The sequence below is a fragment of the Podarcis tiliguerta genome, assembly GCF_965153285.1.
Source record: "Podarcis tiliguerta genome assembly, chromosome: 16".
Lineage (NCBI taxonomy): Eukaryota > Metazoa > Chordata > Lepidosauria > Squamata > Lacertidae > Podarcis > Podarcis tiliguerta.
In genome coordinates, this window is record NC_139549.1 from 16,610,710 (window position 1) to 16,625,092 (window position 14,383).

The 14,383-nt window shown below is 48.7% G+C and overlaps 1 protein-coding gene across 7 annotated transcripts in view; it reads right to left on the minus strand.

Annotated features, from left to right (window-relative positions):
- Nucleotides 1-2,696: 2,696 nt before the first annotated feature.
- Nucleotides 2,697-14,383, minus strand: part of PIAS3 (protein inhibitor of activated STAT 3) — a 34,228-nt gene continuing 22,541 nt past the window's right edge. For 3 of the 7 annotated variants that reach the window (XM_083417163.1, XM_083417160.1, XM_083417161.1), the window contains 7 exons: nt 14,143-14,303; nt 13,154-13,290; nt 11,931-12,099; nt 10,948-11,078; nt 9,613-9,684; nt 8,909-8,946; nt 2,697-7,385 (listed from right to left, as the gene is read on the minus strand). In XM_083417163.1, the coding sequence (XP_083273289.1) occupies nt 7,107-7,385; nt 8,909-8,946; nt 9,613-9,684; nt 10,948-11,078; nt 11,931-12,099; nt 13,154-13,290; nt 14,143-14,303 (987 nt within the window). In that variant the 3' untranslated portion in view covers nt 2,697-7,106. The remainder of the gene's footprint in view (nt 7,386-8,908; nt 8,947-9,612; nt 9,685-10,947; nt 11,079-11,930; nt 12,100-13,153; nt 13,291-14,142; nt 14,304-14,383) is intronic. The other 4 variants (XM_083417165.1, XM_083417162.1, XM_083417164.1 and 1 more) reach the window with 2 other exon arrangements.

The following is a 14,383-nucleotide window of genomic DNA, read 5'->3' on the forward strand; positions in this document are numbered from 1 at the left end:
GAACTTTGTGAAGAGTTTTTCTGAGAAGATGGCTGTACTGCACTTGGTTGTGCTCTGGCTTGGCTTCGTGTATAGGGGCGAGCTGTGGTTTTGTGGCCTGTGCCAGCCAGATCTGTGTAGGGATTGCAGGGGGGTGCAGCATCCGGAGGTGCCACCCTGGTTTGGCTACTGGATGGTGTCTGTAATTTATCTGTGGAGAGGGTCTGGGTTTGGGTCTGGTGTGGTTGATTGGTGATGGCGTTCTGTGTGCCTCTGGATCTGGTGTCAGATTTTGTGGGGAGGGCTAATTTCCAGATGTCTGGCAAGCGGGATGTGTCGTCACGCTTGTTCATGTTGTGAGGGTGTTTCTCTATCTCGATGGCTTCCATGATTATTCTCTTGTGGTGATGTTCCATGTTAAAGAGCAATTTGGAATCTGCAAAATTAATTTCGTGTCCTGTTTCTTTCATGTGTTGGAAAAGAGAGGAAGTTTTTTCTTCTTTTTTGACGGCATTCTTGTGTTCTGCGATCCGTGCATTTATTCGTCTGTTTGTTTGTCCAATGTACGTGGCTGGGCAGACTTTGCAGGGTATTTCATAGACCCCTTGGTTTTCCAACTGAATTTTATCCTTGGGGTTTCTGAGGATATTGGCTATTTTTTGGTTGGTGCAAAAGGCTGTTTTGATATTGTGTTTATGGAGGATTTTGCTAATTTTATCTGTAGTGCCCTTGATATAAGGAAGGAGGGCTATGCCATTGTTTTCTTCTGTGTCTTGGTTTTTGGGGGGTGTTTCTTTTTGGATTAGCTTCGTAACCCTGTTTTGCTGGTATCCATTGGCAATTAACACATTTGAGAGATTCTGTAACTCAGTTGTCAAGTGGTCTTCGTCAGCCAGGCGTTTGGTTCTGGAGATGAGAGTCTTGGCTACGGAGTTTATTTGTGCAGGGTGGTGGTGTGATTGTGCATGTAAGTAGCGGTTGGTGTGTGTTTTTTTCCGGTAGATAGTGTGTCCTAGGGAGCCATCAGGTTTTTTGTAGATTAGGACGTCAAGGAAGGGAAGTTGGTTGTTGGCTTCTATTTCCATAGTGAATTGTATTTTGGGGTGTAGGCTGTTGAGATGTGTGAGGAAGCTATCCAGTTTTTCCTTCCCGTGTGGCCAAATTACAAAGGTGTCGTCAACATATCTGAGCCAAAGTTTGGGTTTGTGTTCTGACTTGTCTAAAGCATTGGTTTCAAAGTGTTCCATGTACAGGTTAGCGATGACCGGTGAGAGTAGGCAAAGCTGGGTGTGTAAACAAGGTTATCACCAGTACAAAAGTATGCCCCCATCTTTGCCCATGAAATATCTGGGGTTTGCCATTCCCAGTTAAAAGGCTGGTTGGATGTAAGAGGAAGAGGCGACATACATTTAAAGTCCTAGGGTGCCACTTTAAATTGCCCCAAAGAATTCTGGGAGCTGTAGTTTGTTAAGGGTGCTGAGAGTTCCTAGGAGACCCACTTAATGCCCTCCTAGAGCTGCAGCTCCCAGAGTTCACTGTGGAGAGATAGATTGTTAAACCACTCTAGGAACTAGGCAGGCTGCCCATCAGGGAATTCAGCACTCGGATGGAAAAAGGCCTCCTTTCCTGAACTAGAGTTCCAAGAAACCACCGAGTCACCAGAGCTTGCCCATAAGAGTGAATCAGAATTGTAGAGTTGGAAGGGACACCAAGGCTCATCTATTCCAACCCCCTGCAATGCAGGAATCACAACTAGAGCATTCTTGACATATGGATGCTGTTCTGCTGTAGACTGCCCTTTCTGTGAGGTATGTATGATGTTTCTGGGGGTGGTCTTGGACTCCAGGGTGGGCAATTTAAAATGTCTATATAAGGGCAGGCACACCTTGGTTCTGGGTCCTCCTCCTTTCCTGCGTGTGAGGGGAGCACCCCGTTGCAACAGATCAATAAAGATCAGGCTTAGTAGCTGCTTTGCTTCTCAATATTCTCTGGTTGGCCTCTGTTATTTTCTCCTACCAATAGGGAACCTACGTAAGGACTCTATATGGGCTCTTGGATATCCCATAAGGGAAAAAGGGCAGATTTTTGTTTACAACAAGGGTGATGTAACCCGGAAGCCCTCTCCAAAGGAATGCATCTCCTGCCCTATATTACAGCTGCAGTCTTCTCTTCCAACCTCAAATCTCCACCATGCTTGGTACACCTCCCCCCCCCCCTTCCTCCTGAGCATTGCCAACATTCCAGCTCCTTCGAAGTTCCCTTTGCATTCAAGAGGACAGAAAATAACCCGTGGAAGTGGGGTGGATTTGAAGCCCTGTCTTCTTGCTCAAAAGTCTTACAACTTGTTCACTGCGCCACTGTGGCCCATGTCCACAATGGCCGTGCTTTTTAGGAAGGGGCAACACATCTTTTGCAATCAACTGTTGCTATTCTTATTTTAAAAATATTGTTTTGAAAAACCCAACAAAAATTAAAAAGTGGGCGACATATGGCTCCACTTTGCTGCTCTGCTCAGCAGATCGGCAGCCGTATCCTGTACCAGCTGCGGCTTCCAGCCTGCCTGCCAACTCTACAATTCAAGGGTAGCCCCGGGTGCAGCACATTGCAGTAGTCCAGTCAGGACTGCCAACCAGGCTCTCTTGGTCCAGGGACAGCCATAGCAGGTGAACCAGCTGAGGCTGGAAATTGGCACTAATGAAGTTAGAACTCCACAACAGTTCTTTTGCCAAGAATTTATTTTATCTAAAAGGTACTTTTTTGCATATACACAATGGCTCCAAGCTGATAAAACAAAGAGATTCAATGGACAGAAAAAGGAGACCCAAAAGTGTGAAGCGAAGCAGTCCTCTTTTTTGCTATTGGGGTGCAGATGAAACGTTTTATGAGGTTAGTGAGATGAAGCAGGGTGTGTGTTTTGTCTGCAGAAACATTGTTTTAAAGCAGTTGATAATGGCATTGAAAGAAAAACCAGAACCCCTGACCTTTCTTTGTCCCCAAATGCTCACTGTTAATGTACAAAACATATATGCCTGTAGAGCTTGGCGGTTCCTCATGCGGCTGCCTGGTCTTAACCCCCACTTGATAAACAGCCACAAGGCTGCATGCCAAGGGGGGGGGGTAGGAACCTTGGGGGACACCTGCCCCCAAGTTCCAAGAAAGTGTCTTCCTGAAGGCTCCCCACACCCATCCTTGAAAGACAAGTCAGGTCACCGCAAATAGATGCATGTGTTGTTGGAAGAGAAATTTGCAGTATCGCTTACCAAGATTTCATGCTTCGAAGGAGCTGGAATGTTGGCAATGCTCAGGAGGAAGGGGGGGGGGGAGGTGTACCAAGCATGGTGGAGATTTGAGGTTGGAAGAGAAGACTGCAGCTGTAATATAGGGCAGGAGCTCCCTCCCCACCTCTAGCTCTTTATTTCTAGCTTCAAACTTTGCTCAAAGAATAGCCTCACATCACAACGCTTCTCCTCCAAAGGACTAGAGACTTGAGTTTTTGTATAAACAGAAATGGAGTTTTCTGGAGACGAATGCCTAGGGCTGGGTGACAGGAGTCGGCGCGTTTTGCAGTCTAGCGCTATAGATTTATGTCAGCTAGAAAAGTGGCTCCCAACCCACCCAGAAGGTGTAACTCTCTCGGCGTTTGACCGTTCTAAGCAGATGCCTTGAAAAACAACCCCCTAGATGGAAATGACATGGGGACACCCAAGTCGCACACCTAATGGCACATAATGAAGAATATCAGAAAAGCCTGCTGGATGAGGCCAGTGGCCCATCTAGCCCAGCATCCTGTTCTCAGTGGTGGCGACCCGGATGCCCATGGGAAACCTGGAAAGCAGGATTCCAGCACCTGGCATTCCTGGAGGCAGCGGTGAGCAGCTACTGATAGCCCTCTCCTCCATGAATCTGCCTAATCTTTTAAAGCCATGGAGGTTGGTGGCCATTGCTGCTTCCTGTAGGAGGGAGTTCCACCATTTCAACTCTTCATTACCTTTCCGATTCAAAATATCCCACTTCTACAGCCGCAGATCACCAATGCAGATTAATACTGCCTGCCCACCAAAGGATGCTCTGAAGAAACGGTGTAGTGTATTTGCATCCATTCAAGCATCCTCTAAAATGTTAGTGAAATGATATATTGGGATGGGGTGAGGTGAGGAAACTAATCTGTGTTAAAGCAAAGGTTGGATGACCTCCAAGGCACCAACCCTTACGCTGTAGTCTGGCAGACATAAGTGCTGCTGAAACAAGACATTCCCTACAGTGGGAACTTCCAACAAACTCAAATTTGGATGGCCGTGAAGTACCGTATTTTTTGCTCTATAAGACTCTTTCCCTCCTAAAAAGTAACGGGAAACGTGTGTGCGTCTTATGGAGCGAATGCAGGCTGCGCAGCTATCACAAAAGCCAGAACAGCAACAGGGATTGCTGCTTTCACTGCGCAGCGATCCCTCTTGCTGTTTTGGCTTCTGAGATTCAGAATTTTTTTTTCTTGTTTTCCTCCAAAAACTAGGTGCATCTTGTGATCTGGTGCGTCTTATAGAGCGAAAAATACGGTATGCGGATTTTATGTGTTGCTGCTTGGAAGTGAAGCATTTCGAGGCAGCTTTGGCCCAGTGATGCTAGGAAGTTTTTGGGCTGTTTAATTCTGACTTCCACCTCACTTTGCCAGCTGATCCTTTTGGCTGGAGAGGCAGGGTTCGCGCCTTCTGCATGTAATGGAAGGGCTCTACCACTCAACTATGGTCCCAACGCAGGGAGCGAATGTCTCCTATTACCTTCCCGTTCAGGAACCCCAGATAAGCTCCCAAGGAAGCCCAGGATTCATCAAAACCTCTTTCTTGTTCCAAACTCAGATTTAAAACGAAACATGAAGAAGGACTTATCGAAGCAAAGTTCTCCGATGAGTGGGAGATCTGGGTAACGGGCTACGCCAAACAGAATTAACAGCTCTGATCAAAATGCATTGGGACATTTCCTGCCCTGAAATTGGGCATTTCTGGCTTTTTGATCTGCACACTGTGGAGTCTTTGTCGAGTGATTAAAAAAAATAAAGTTGAAGAGGCAAAAGCTTCCTCATAAGGCTGTCACTGCTTTGCTGCATCTGGCTTAGTGCTCCTGTTGCTTTCAAGCAGGGAGAGATTTTATTATTTAAGTTCTAAACTGCCTTTTAGGGCAGAACCACTCCGCTCAAGGCTTGTTCTTGTTGTCAAAAGCAACAGGATAGAAAAGGAAAAAGTGCTTAGCTTTCCAGAACACTGTCTGTCTTTCTCACCGCATCGTCTGGCTTGGAAAAGGCGAGACGGGCAGGTGCAGGAAGCGGAAAATGCAGAAGCAGCGGCTACGGACTTAAAACACACACACGCAAAACAATTATACACTTAAATACATAAATAAAGTTTGTGCAATGGACGATGCGCTGCCCCCACCTGGGCAGGGAGGGAAGTGCAACCTTCATTTCGTCCTCGGAAGAAAGGGTGGGGGGGAAACACAGAAAAGATCTTTGGAGTTTCTTATGTACAAAAACTGAAAATATAGATTATAATAATTATATATATCTATATATATATATCTATATATATATCTTTTGTTCTCTGTACAAGATTGGCAGGAAATACTTTAAGAGGAGTGGGGACGGGAACCCTAGATCTACAGCTTTAGAAAAATACACTGTGGTAACAACAGTCTCGAGGATGGGTAGGTCTGCCGTGGACGTTGGTGATGGAGGAGAGGAGGACAGAGACACGGGGGTGCAAACCACGGGACTTTTAAGGGCATGCTGGTTTCAGAAGCGTCCCCTGGGGCTGCATCATTAGCCTAAGTCCGAATGTCAAGGAAGCACAGCTAAGGAGGTACCTATGACAAAGAGTCAAGACAGTGTTGCCTGCGATGGGTCAGGTTTTGTTTACACAGACCCAGAAGTCACAGCCCATTGCTCTGTAGAGGGCACAAGCTCTCCACCCACCCGCGGCTCCCATCAAGTGCGCACGCAGCCCAGGGGAAGAGGAGAAAACAGTCACGGAAGTCCCCAACGCGGGAAAGTCAGCAGGAAAGTGGAATCACGGTTCCCCAGTCCTTTTGAGTCCTTGAGCTGCTCCAAAGCTCATCCTGGGCTTCTACTTCATCTTCATTATGAGTAAAATACCTTCTTTTTTTGCTTGCCGTCAGGCTCTCTTGAGTGTAATAAGTTTGGGCACGTGGAGGATCTTTGAGAAATCTGTTTTATTTGTGGCAAAACTCTGTCAGCTGGAACCAGCCACTCCTCACTGTGGAAGCGAGTTTCCTCTTATGCCCTCACTGGATGAGTCTGTTAAAAATCTGCTTGGGTGGGGGGTGGCTTTGGTTTTGGCAAATTAGTACACTGCTTTCAAGTCTCACGTCAGCCCTTCATCGGGCACATACAGTATGTCCTTCCCTGACAAAGAATTCTATCAAACTTCCACATTTTTGTTTTTTTAATGCCAGACTGAAATGGTCCAATATAACCTGCCTGGGATCTCTGGTCATTGGTTGCAGAGCTGGCGATGTGCTGAGTATGAGCTGTGCCCAAACACCAAATTTATTCGTGCTTACGATAAAGTTGCCTTGAGTTCACTGGCATTCTGCATTCACTGAGGATTCTGCATTCAAATCCTGGACAGAAGAAACCCAGGTTTCAGGCTTAAAAAAAAAAAAAAGTGGAATTCTGCAACTCAAGATTATATGTCGACGAGTCTTCATTTGCCTCGTTTTGCATAAATAATCCTGCTTCCGTTAAGCCGTGGGGACCTGGAACTCGACCCTCCCGTGACTGAAATTAAATCTTATTTCCCCAGTTCTTCAGGGCTTTCTGGACTCCACCAGCTCAAAACTCCCAAGCAGCTCCAAGGCCAAATGAAAAAGCGAGATTCTTGGACCCCCCAAACTGTCCCGAGTCAATTCCATAATTTTTCAGACCTTGAGCGGAATTGCAGAATGAAAAAAAAAGAGCCCTGAAGGAAAACAAGAGAAAGATCTTTGCCCGATTTGTCTCTTTCTGAGAAACAGGCTTGACGGAATTCTGTCTTTTCCTTGTTTCACTCTAGTGGGGGAACGACGATTCCACCTCCTGCCCTCCTGTAGGGAAAGGGTATCTTCCATGCCGCAAGCTTTTAGTCTAGAGAGATGATATCTGGCCGGCACCCCGGCAAGATGGGGCTGCCCCCCACGGTGCCACTGCGCACGTGGCTTTCCCGCAAGGCCGTGGTGGGCGAAGAGACAACACTGTTCATGCGGCTGCTGCTGCCGGTGGGGGAGCCCACGGTGCCATGGGACCCCACCACCACAGGGGCCAGGGGGTTCATAAAATGGGGTGAGGTGCCACGATACTGGAAGAAGTGGCTCAGGGTGTCTTGCTCATCCAGGGAGGTGATCACGGAAGGGCTGTAATGCTGTCAGGGAAGGAGACAATCAGTTATTTGATGCAAAACAAACAACAACAACGAGTTAAAAGGTATTGACCAAGGCTGTGAGCCGGCATGATCCATTATGTCAGAGGAGAGGGGTGGGAAAACTTCAGGGAAAACACTTAAAAACAAAACCCCTAGAACTCCCATGGTCTTGTCTGCTGCCAAATAGACATGGACGTCAAATTAAAGGAAGTCTGATGTAAGAGCTTGACCCACGGAAACGAACAAACCCCCAAGTCTGGCACACAGACAAATAAACCAGAGCTTATTTCTCCAAAGTTTGGTTTCTTGCCTGGTGCCTCTGCAGCCTGGCGAGCGTGTGGGGGAGCCCCAAAACTTCCTAGGTGAAGAAGAGCCCTGGGTTCCTGCACAATCGCAAGCCACAGTTAACAAGGAGCCAAGGTCTGTAAGCATCAACAAAACTCTGGATTGCGGGCAGTGAAACAAAAGCACAATTAATCTGCTAGGCCGGGTTCAGACAATCAAACCAACCAGAGTTTCATACGATGGTTTAATAAGCTGTGGCTGGCATTATGAGCAAAGGATATCCCCATGAAAAGGGTAAGAGGAACTGTGAATTTACCAAGTCCGGCCAGACAGGCTCCCTGCTTCCCCACCCAAATCCAACAGGCAGCAACAGCTTTAAGAAGTCCCAGGAAAATCAAAACTCCTTTCTCTAAAGGCAGATAAAGGAGATGACTCATGAGTTGCAGAGTCTTGCAGTTCATGAGGATTTCCTCGGAGTGGGAAGCAGATGAGGCAACTACCTCTAAGACCAATTAACATGCCTCTCACAAACATTTTTTGCTTGGGGACAGTTTGGAAAGGAGGAGGTGGGCAAAGTCCAGCGGAGAAAGAGAAACTGCCCCCTCCCTACCCCTACTTCAAAATCCAACTTTGTTCTCATCAGGTTAAGTTCCCTCGAAGTTTCTCAGATTGTTACTGGCAATCTCGGGAGCTGAGCTCGCTAGATCAAAGCAGAACATTTTGCAAGACAAGAGTGACTCTTTTGCAAAGATGTTTATAGGAGCTCATTGCACAACCTGAACGGCTAGCTCCAAGCCAGCCTCTCTGCAAGGGCTTCAGCGCAACAGCTCAGCTCTAACGTCCCAGAAATATCACCCCAGACAAACGCAATTTGCTTTCCACGGAGCCGCGGGCTGTTCAGCTGTTCTTATTTCTCAGAACAGTTCTAGGAATGGATCCACACGGTGAATGCACTTTGAAAGGAACGTGCTTGGCGGGGGAGCAGCCTGCCACCCACGGTGAAAACAGACAGAGCGAAGCAAGGAGGTAGGAATTTGCAAGAGGCAGGGAAAAGGCTGATTTCCCCCAGCCTGTGTTTGCTGGGTTAGCTCAGTGGCAAGAGAAAGGCTAGGTGTGCTCAAGGGTGAAGGGCGGAGAGAAAGCTCACTGGGTGGCTATGTTGCTGAATACATGGAGAAATGAAGACTGGGGAAGGGAGGATGGGGAGATGAAGGGAAAGGGAGGGGGGGGGAACATACCTGATTTTCACTTTGAAGGAAGGAAAACAAATCCAGACCTAGAAAAATGAAAAGGTGAAAAAATAATCTTAATGGTAAAATGAACATATTGGAGAAGAGGAGGGGATTACTAAAAAAAAATATTGTAAAGTTGGGAGGGGTGTAGGAAAAGATATTTTGGTCATGGCAGGAGGGCCGGTCTCCATGGACACCGCAAAGGTCTCAGTGTCCTGGGAAGGCCTGAGGAGCACTCCTGAGATGGGTGACCCACCTGCCTCCATGCCCCCCCCCCACTGCCTGCAGGGGCAGAGGGGTCCTCCTGTGAGCAACATCCCCGCTGCAAGGAGAAAACGCTGCCCCCTCCCTGCCGCACAGCTGAGGAAAAGGGATGTTGCAACACACCCAGTCAAAAAACTGGCATTGTCATTTCGGCTGGAGCAGTATTGCTTGGCCTGGGGGGCACAGGGCACTGGGGTTTGCTTGGTATGGAGGCACCTAGGTTGGGGGCAGCCGGGAGAGAGACCAGTGGGGGGGGGGGGGAAGCTTCCTGGCCTTATGGCTGGTGTGCAGAGAGGGAGCTGTGCCACACAGCAGCTGGCCCATGACATGCCAAAGTGCCTGACATCCTCTCTGGGCCAGGTTTGGGTGGGTATTGAGCTGGCAGCTTTAGCGACCGCAGTTACATCAGCATTTCCTGTCTGTCTGTTTGTCTTCAGAGCCTTCACCTTTTTTTACTTTTCGGACTCTGCCTTCTCTCCTCTCCTCTCTTGCACTGCCAAATCCCCAGGCCACAATTCCTTTGGACACAAACATACAAGCATCACGATGGGAATGAGGCTTATCAATCAGGAGGGGCAGGGAGCACCTGGCAGGGTGGGGAGCGGCTCACTTTATACCAGGCGAGAGTGAGACTCTGTATTCTGCCAACTGAGCAACAACGGCACATTGACACACACCAGATCCTGGGGGCTTTGCACAGCGTACGGCATCTCAGCCAACATTTTTGGTCTCAAGGTTTCGAAAATGTGCCAGGAAGGATATGGGGTGGGCTTAAGGAGAAAATTAAAAAATGTTTGCAAATAAGCTTACTCTGCTTATATCCACGAAGGTCACAAATATGTTTTCTAGGGTGTGTTTTGGCATGGAAAATCCCGAGCAAGCCATACGTTCTAACAGAGTTCATGCTGCTCCATCCCACCACGCCCTGAAAGCCAGACATGAGGTTGATTTGCCTCCCTGCCTGGTTCTGACCAGCAACCCTCAGCTCTCTTTCTCCGCAGGGCTCTGTGTCCACAGCTGCATCCTTCAGAGGTATATACAGTGGTGCCTCACAAGACGAAATTAATTCGTTCCCCGAGTCTCTTCGTCTAGCGGTTTTTTCGTCCTGCGAAGCAACCCTATTAGCGGCTTAGCAGATTAGTGCTATTAGCGGTTTAGCAGCTATTAAAGGCTTAAGGGATTAGCGGATTAGCTGCTAAAAGGCTATTAGCGGTTTAGCGGCTTAGAAAAAGGGGGTGGGGAGCAGGAAAAAATCTCAAGACTCGCAAGACATTTTCGTCTTGCGAAGCAAGCCCATAGGGAAATTCGTCCTGCGAAGCGCATCGAAAAACGGAAAACCCTTTCGTCTAGCAGGTTTTCTGTCTTGCGAGGCATTCGTCTTGCGGGGCACCACTGTACTGGGATTGTGTAAGAAGTATTAGATTGGCTGTGCTTCTTCACAGCCTCTCTCATTTCTGAGGCTGTCCCTAGGTGCATTTGCATTCCAATAAAGGCCTCTCTTTTCACTTGGAGCCTGCATCCTTTTCTGTGAGGTATACTTCAGACCATTTATCCAACATGGGTCGAGGGCACAGGGGAACAGTTTATGGAACCAGGGGGGTGATATCCCAAAAAAGTTTGGGAACCACTGGACTAAGCATTCACAGTGCAGAGAGTCCTGTGACAAAACTGCTTGGTTCTGGTGGAATTAAGTTACCCTGCTCCTACGGGGATACAAAACAGAGCAACAAGGAACTAAAGGCAAGTTTTGGTCCTGTGCTGAGTGACGCAGCCCAAATTACCTTGGATGTCCGAGGGGACCTGGTAAGGGTGGTAGTCGGGGATCGGAAGGCTGGAGAGGTAGTCGCTCCCCACCGTGGCCATCGGGGGGCTGCGCAACACCGAGGAGGGCTGGTGGTCAGGGCTTAATACTCTGAAATGAAACAGAAAGACTAGGCTTGGAGAAGGAAAATAAAGGGGGAGCACATGGCGGAGAGGTATCAAATCATATGCACAGTGTACTGACCAAAGTCTTTCTCCCTCTCTCCTAATACTAGAACCCAACGGGGTCATCCAATGAAGCTGAACGTGGGAAGACTCAGGACAGACAAAACAAAGGCCTTCTTCACGCAGCACATGACCTAAAACTATAGAACTTGCTCCAGCAGGAGGCAATGAGGGTGACCATCCTGGATAGCTTTTAAAGGGTAGGGGGTAGGCGAATCCAATAAAGCTATTGATGGCTACTGGTAACAATGGCTACACTGCCTCCACGGCCGGAGGCAGCATTGCTTCCAAATACCACTTGCTAGAAACCACAGGAGGGGCTCTTGTGTTTGTGGGTTTCCCACTGACCTCTGGTTGGTCCCTGTGAGAAAAGGATGCTGGGCAAGATGACCCCCCCTTGACCTGATCCAGCAAGGCTTTCCTTATTGTTCTCTGCTCTTCCCCATTCTGATTAACCCGCTTAATCTGGACCTGGAGCATTCCGCACAAGAGAGTGGCTTCGATGAAACTATCGATGGCTACTAGCCATAATGGCTACAGTAAGGATTCTGAATCCCAGTTGCTGGCGGACAGCACAGCCGTGGTTTAGCATGCTCACGTCCTGCTAGCCGGTTTCCAATGGGCACCTAGCTGACCACTGTGAGAACAGGATGCTGGATAAGACGGATACCCCCTTGGGCCTAATCCGCCGGCTAGGCTCTTCTCAGGCTCCTACACTCCCTTCTTTCCATGCAAGAAGGTTTAACCCAACACAGAGGAAACACAAAGTGAGCCCCACCCCTTGGGTCCCGCTGCAGATGGGATGGCCGCAGTGGTGAGTGGGAAGGGCTTCTTGGCCGGGGGCTCCTCCTCGTCCGAAGAGCTGTCCAGCGTGAGGTCGATGACCTCCACTTTCTTCTTGCCTTCGGCCAGCTGCTTCCCGTCAGAGCCCACTGTGTACAGCGAGGCTGCGAAGAGGAGGAGAAAAGAGGTTAGCGTAGGCGAAGACAGACAGCCCTGCCGTAAAACAGCAGCAGGGCTCCGATCTTGAAACTCGTCAGCACTCAGGTTAGCACAGACAGCAGGGAGTTCCCTGTCCGCCCGTCAGGAAGGTGTACAGTTGGGCTCCCTGATCCCTTCATTCCTGATCACTAGCTGTGTCAACCAGGAGTGATGGAAGTTGGGAGTTGAGTAACATCAAAGGATGTAAGCTAGGCTGACTTAGGAAGGAGGAGCAGAAGGCGCTGCAGGGGTCTCAGGACTATGGCACTTCACTTCCGAAGCTCCTGTATATTGCCCTTGCCATACAGACACGTAGGCAAGACCTGAAGAGCTTCTTCCTCTTCAAGGCTGCCTTTAACTGAGATCATGATGAGCTTGGATGTCTGAAGAGGAGGAGAGGGGCTGTGGCTCTGCACTGCCCTCTCCTCAACTGCTTATGCCTGGCTTGGCCCTGCCCTTGCACTGTGACTATAATATCTCTTGCCTGCTTAAATGCAGGAGGGGTGTGAGTGTAAAATCCCCAAATTTTGCACAACTACAACATCACATGCTGCACAAAGGTGACATCTGTTGCTCGACAAAGTGGCAAAAGTGTGTCAAGGCAGGAATTTACAGCCCTTGGGCTGGTCAAGAACTGTGTTTTGCTTGCTAACTTGGCCATTGTATCTTTATCTCTTGCCTTGCTCTTGTCTGTCTGTTGTGAGGATCTGTCCCAAAATGCCACTCTAAAGTATTTTGGCTCTTCATCAATCTACCATTAGCCATGACACTGCTAGGCCCAGACCAAAGGGCACCAGTCGAGGGCCCCATGAAGGCCAGAAGAACTCAAAGATGTCTCATCCTCTTCTAAAGCCACCAAGTTGGCGGCCGTCATTGCTGCCTCATGTGGGATGGAGTTCCATAGTTTAACTCAGTGTTGCATGAAGAAGGGGACTTTGAATCTTCCTCCAATCAGTTTCAATCACACAACGGCCAACTAACATGCACAGGGAGGTGCCAGGCCTCCTCACTACCTCTTACCTTCCAGCCCGTTGTAAGCAGATGGCTGGCAAACCTCCTGGTTCTCTTTCTTGGGCTTCATGGGGCACCAGGAGCCATCCTCCATGAATTGGATCTCATCGCAGTCTGTGACAGAGTTGAGGATTTCCATGAACAACCTGGGGGGAAGGAGGGGAAACAGAGGAAAACATAGGGGCGATTCAACATCTGGACAGTGGCTGAAGTGCTATAGCCCTAAACACCTGGAGGGCACCACTTTGGTGGAGTCTGAGATTACTATAATTGATCCACAGTCGGCCACAATCTTACATAGTCCCTACACCCTTCTTCTTGTCTTCGTGAACAAGGAGGAGGAGAGGAAGTGTCCTCATTCCTTTAGAATAGGGGTAGCCAATGTGGTCCCCTCCAAAGGCTTTTGGACTACAACTCCCATCATCCCTGACAACTGCAATGCTGGCTGGGGCTGATGGGAGCTGCAGTTCAAAAACATCTGGAGGGTTCCAGGTTGGCTGCTTTGGAACTGGCCATAGTTCAAGGTAACATACAAACTCCAGAAACCGTGACTCGTTTTAACAAACGTCAGATAGAACCAACCACAGGCCCAAGTTTGTAAGTGGCATAGCGCTGTGGTTTGTCCTTAAAGCAAAAGCAGGTGTCTGCATGGAGGGAAAGTGGAGGAGAGCTATGCCAAGCCAGAGGGTCATCATGGTTTGTTTGTGGCCACACAAAAGATGGAGAAAATTGTAAGTATGGCTGCAATTCTTGAAGAGCATAGATGGCGGACAGAATGTGGCTTCTGGAGAATCTCATCTTGTACTAAATCATTTACTAATTTACAGAGGTTGTGGAACCATTAATTTCTAGGTAATAAAACAGTACACCTATGCAGCCCTGAAGATAGACAACACCACCATCCCTCCAGAATTTAGTAAGTCTGATGGCAAAAGCTGTGGGCAGGGGGGGTCATGTAGGGAGAGGGAGCCTGACCTCCGAGCCTCCCCCAGCATTACCCGTCAATGATCAAGGCCTCGTAGGGGGCCTTCTTGTCACAGACAGGGCAGGTCCAGGTGGGCTTCTTCTCATTCATCTGAAGGTAAAGGGCTGCGTCGAAGCACTGCAGGTGGGTGCAGGTGAAAGCTCGGCAGGGGACGATGAGCCTCATCTTGCCCAGCTGAAAGGAAGAGGGAGTTTGTTTATCATAATCTACTTACTGCGTTTATATCCCACCACTCTTGGGAGTTAAGAAATCCT